The sequence below is a fragment of the Apis dorsata genome, unplaced genomic scaffold (genome assembly GCF_000469605.1).
Source record: "Apis dorsata unplaced genomic scaffold, Apis dorsata 1.3 scaffold_1096, whole genome shotgun sequence".
In the NCBI taxonomy this organism is placed as follows: domain Eukaryota; kingdom Metazoa; phylum Arthropoda; class Insecta; order Hymenoptera; family Apidae; genus Apis; species Apis dorsata.
The window spans coordinates 3,173-7,957 of NW_006264194.1; the positions used below are offsets into that span (position 1 = coordinate 3,173).

The 4,785-nt window shown below is 25.2% G+C and overlaps 1 protein-coding gene across 1 annotated transcript; it reads left to right on the forward strand.

Moving 5' to 3' along the window:
• The first annotated feature begins 233 nt into the window (after positions 1–233).
• Positions 234–3,659, forward strand: LOC102673489 (anaphase-promoting complex subunit 5). The gene is made up of 11 exons (XM_006624701.2): positions 234–551; positions 612–661; positions 832–1,211; positions 1,288–1,438; positions 1,541–1,722; positions 1,810–1,923; positions 2,024–2,153; positions 2,242–2,544; positions 2,660–2,781; positions 2,924–3,191; positions 3,277–3,659. The coding sequence occupies exons 1-11, from the start codon at positions 389–391 to the stop codon at positions 3,643–3,645; spliced, it is 2,232 nt and encodes a 743-aa protein (XP_006624764.1). The 5' UTR covers positions 234–388; the 3' UTR covers positions 3,646–3,659.
• The last annotated feature ends 1,126 nt before the right edge of the window (positions 3,660–4,785 follow it).

Here is a 4,785-nt window from a genome sequence, read left to right on the forward strand (position 1 = left end):
CCGAAATTTTGCATAAAAAATGTGTAATTAATTAATATTCCATGTATCGTTTCCGTAGTGGTGGGAGATGCTCTCTATCCTTTTCATATAATGATGCTTTCTTTGTCTACGACTTCGTATACCTCCTTGTATATTCTGCTATGCTAATAACAAGTCCAAACTTCGGTGATCCAAACGCGAGATGGCGCTGATCATCAATATTTTTTGTTGATTCTTGTCTATCTTATATACAAAATGTTATTCGTCAACAATTTGTAGCAAATTGAAAGAATAATATTCCAGTTTATATTTATTATATGAAACGAAACAATTTTGATATATGTTAAATATTTAAAATGGTTTACTATTGTTTATATAAAATTTAGTTCTTCTTTATAATGAAAACTGTATGGTAGATATTTTAAATATATTTTATAATACTTTGATCATAATGTCGACGGATTTAATGAACATCGATGGCCATATAAAGAGATTGCAAAAAGAGACCTTAACTCCATATAAAATAGCAACTGTTATTTTAATTAAAGAATATTGTAATGAAACGACAAAAGGTAATTTAATATTAATAATTCTGAAATTATTTAATATAAATAAATAATATTTTTTTTCAGCAATTGTGGAAAGACGTGACTTTTGTTTAGTTGCATTGAAATTGATTCAAGTAAGTATTATTAATTAAGAAAAAAAGAAAACTTTATATTTTTAAATATATCTTGATATATTTTTTAAATTTAATAAAATAAAATATTTTACTATTATAGTAAAATTTTAGTATTTAATTTTATTATTTAAGTTAAATAAATGAAGTCTTTTTTTATATTTTTTGGTTAGTCCCCTGACATGGAGCTTAATACACTTTTGAATATTTTATATTCTCCTGAATATATTTTACATCGGTTTGCACATCACATGGAAGTACAATTGAATGTATTAAGAGGGAAAGGAGTTGAAGGATTATTAGATTTATTTGATAATGTTGGACGACTTATGAAACCAACATTGGATCATTCTCTTTCTTTGCCTGCTCTAAATAAAAATTCTGTTCTTGGATTATATATAAGAAGAGTTATAATTTTTTTTGAAAAGTTACCATTTGATCAAGTTGTAGCCTTATATGAAGCTTTAAAAAAATATCTTGATAATAGGATTAATACTTTTGATGGTTCTGATGTATCTGCAAGTTCTAAAACAAAAGATTCATATTCAAATGAGTATGTATTTATTATATTTATAATCTATACATGTATTGTACATAGAATTTATTTTAACTTCTTTATATTTTAATAGAACTAAAACTTGGGGTGGAAGACAAGCTGAGTTACTTGTTGCACAACAAGCACATGCATTACAGACAGATGAACATAAAGCAATGTCTCCTGCAGAACTTCAAGTTCTTGTACGAGAACTTTTAAATTGTAGTCCTTATTATGCTGAAGCTGTGAGTACTATGTGGTAAGAACATTTTTCCCAATTATTTGAGAAAATATAATTATGATATTTTTTATATCTCTTACTTTTTATATTCTTTAATATATTTCAGCATTATTTAAGTTATTTAAACTGTCTAAGAGTCAATGAATACTGTGGAGCTATAGACAGTCTCTATCATTGCTTTGATAGATTAGCACCTTTGGAAAATCGTTCCGCACCTGAAGAAAGATCACGTATTTTTAGATATGCAGCTTTAAATTTAGCAGTTTTACATGCTCAATTTAATCATAAGTATGTTTTATATAAGTTTTAAAATTTATATATTTTTTTAATATATAAATATGCATTATTTGTGTTGTTATTTTCTTTTTATTTAAGAGAAGTAGCTCAAGCTGCTTTAAAAGAAGCTATCATGATGGCTCAAGAAGCTGGAGATAATGTATGTTTACAATTAGCACATGCTTGGATGTATCATTTAACTACCAAACAAAAGTGAGTTAAAATTTTTTCAATAAATAATTAATACTTAATTTCTTTATATTAGAAATAAAATTGTAAATATAAAAAATTTATTTATATATATATATTTTAGGGGACCTCTTATAGAAAGATCAGTTGGTAAAGCAAGTATGTTAGGAATAACTCATACAACGGGATTAGGACTTATTGCATATGCTCATAATTCTGCATTAGAAGCTAAAAATCCATCACAAGTGTTTGAGGCATATATTTTTTTAATTCAATTGTATTTGATATACATATATACTATTTAAATTATTCAGAATTATTTTTATAATATATTTATTGTAGACTCTGATGAAATCTGATGTTTTAAATTGTCAACATTCCATGATAGATTTAATGTCGATGACGTATGCGGAAAAATCTGCATTATGGGCATATTATGGTAAAACTGAAATGTCTTCTGTTTGTGCACAATTATTACTTTTACACAATACAGGAGATAAAAAACAACATATGTTTAATGGTCCATCTACTTGTCAAGCTGTTGTTAATATTGCAAATATCTTAGTAGAATTTGGAGAATATTTTTTGGTTGATATTGTACTTGCTCATGCTAAAGAAAGATTTCCCAATGAACCATGTAATAAGGTATTATTTATATGAATCCATATCAAATTGATATTATTGATTTAATATTAAATGAATTATTTATATAAGTTTATATATGATTGCATACTATTTTTTTTATATATTTGTTTTGTAGATATGGATGCTAAGTGAGCAACTTTATGTATTTACACAATTAATGAGACAAGAAAAATGGAGTGAAGCTGAAGCAATAGCGTTAAATATTTCAAGTTTAGATCCTTTGGAATGTAAATTTAGGTATAATAATATTTAAAGATATTATTTCATTATATATCAGTTTTCGATATATATATATCATGAAATTTAAAATATCTTCAAACTCCTTCATTTTTAATGATATGTATGTATACATAATTTTTATATTTATAAATTTGAATAGATTAGCGGAAGTTTGTTTAGAAAAAGGAGATTATCCGAAAGGTTTAGAATGTATTGATAATATTGAGAAAGATGAACAAATAACTCCTCAAAATAAAATAAGAGCTATGATTCTTTTAAGTCAAATAATGTGTGCTTCTGTTTCATCAGAGAGTGGAATTGTAGGAGTTAATTCATTAGTACTTTTAAATACAGCATTAGAATTGGCAATAAAGAATCATTTATCTTATTATAAAGCATTAATAAAAATGCATCTTGCAAATATTCAGGTAATTAAATTAGTTAATATTTTTTTCTATGATTTGAAGTTACACATTTTATTGTTATTAAGTATATTTATATTAATATTTTCAGTTAATAATGGGTATGCCAACTTTAGCATTAAATTTAGTAGAGGAAGCAATTACGCAAATTTTAGCGCATGGAGGATATTATGATCAAGGTAGAGCGTTTATTTTATATGCAAAATGTTTAGTCGCTACTGCTCCAATATGCGACAAAACTCGAAAGGAAGTAATTTTAAAAGCTATTAAAGCTCTTTCCAAAGCAAAAAATTATTTTACGAAAATCGAAGCATATGGAAAACTAAGAGTTACATTATGTTTAGAATCTTTACTATGTCATGAGATTGATCTTAAAACTGAACGAAATCAATGTGCTTTTGAATTTCGTCAATTAGATCAACAACTTCTTACAAAACTAGATAATTTATCATTATATTGAAAACAGAAAATAAAATAAAAAACGATAAACATACAAATATATGTATAAATTGAAATAATACTCTTTTTTTTCTGTATATTAGGGAACGAAACATTCAATACGTATTTTCGTAAAAATCTTTTTTTTTATATTGAAACGTTAAATATTCATTAATTAAAAATTAATAATCTTATGATATTAATATGATATTCATATAATCATTGTAATAAGTTATTTGTATGTATATGGTTATTTTTTAAAATAAAAGATGTTAATAAATTGATGTTAATAAAAGTTTTTAATATAAAATTAATATAAAACTTATCTGAAATATATTCTGAAAATGATTATTTAATCTATTATAAAATAAAATAATGGAGGAGAAATAAAGAATTTTTAAATAATAATGACAAGTATACAATAGAAACATTTATTTATAGAGTCTGCCGCGAAGATACAACGGAATTTTCCATATTCTAAAGTTTTTTACCTACTCCTATTATGGGAGTTAGGTATAGTTCATACGAGTTATCTTCATTTCTTGTTTATCATTTGCCAACAAGTTTTTCTGTTCAAAAATCAACTCGCATGAATCACATAGTAAGTGCACACAGGACACAGATAGGTGAATGATAACGCACGAAAATCGTGAGGATTTTTATCTAATCCCAAAAATTTTCAGCGAATCGTCAAAGATGTATATTAGATGGTACTTTCATCGAAGAAACTTTGAATGCGTATACTTAAGTGATAGATTACATCCGTTGAAAAACACGCACACATTTTTGAAATTTATCGACATTTTTTGTGAGCAATTTTTATCTTATTCAAATACTTTTTATTTTGTGAAAAGCATTTTTCTTACAATAATATTTTCTTTTTCTATAATACTAATAGCAGGACTTATTTTGCGAATATATTTCTTTCTTTTCTTGTTAACTTTTAAAACAGATATGTTTTTTTTTTCGAAAGTATTTGTTTCAATAATTATATGTTTAAATAAACCCGTAATTTTTCAGATATGGATGCTCACTTTGATTTTTTTTCAAATTTTTCACGCTAAAGTGCACGTATTTTCGGTGCAACAAAGGGGGGAAGACATATGAATATACACAGCCGGGTTTACACATAATGGTTTTTTTTTTTTTTTTACAATACAAG

Excerpts from the sequence above, each read along its gene's own strand:
- LOC102673489 (XM_006624701.2), top strand. The coding sequence starts at position 389 with ATGGTAGATATTTTAAATATATTTTATAATACTTTGATCATAATGTCG. Across the intron at positions 552-611 it reads TTGTAATGAAACGACAAAAG|CAATTGTGGAAAGACGTGAC; the intron begins GTAATTTAATAT and ends ATTTTTTTTCAG. Across the intron at positions 3,192-3,276 it reads TGCATCTTGCAAATATTCAG|TTAATAATGGGTATGCCAAC; the intron begins GTAATTAAATTA and ends TAATATTTTCAG.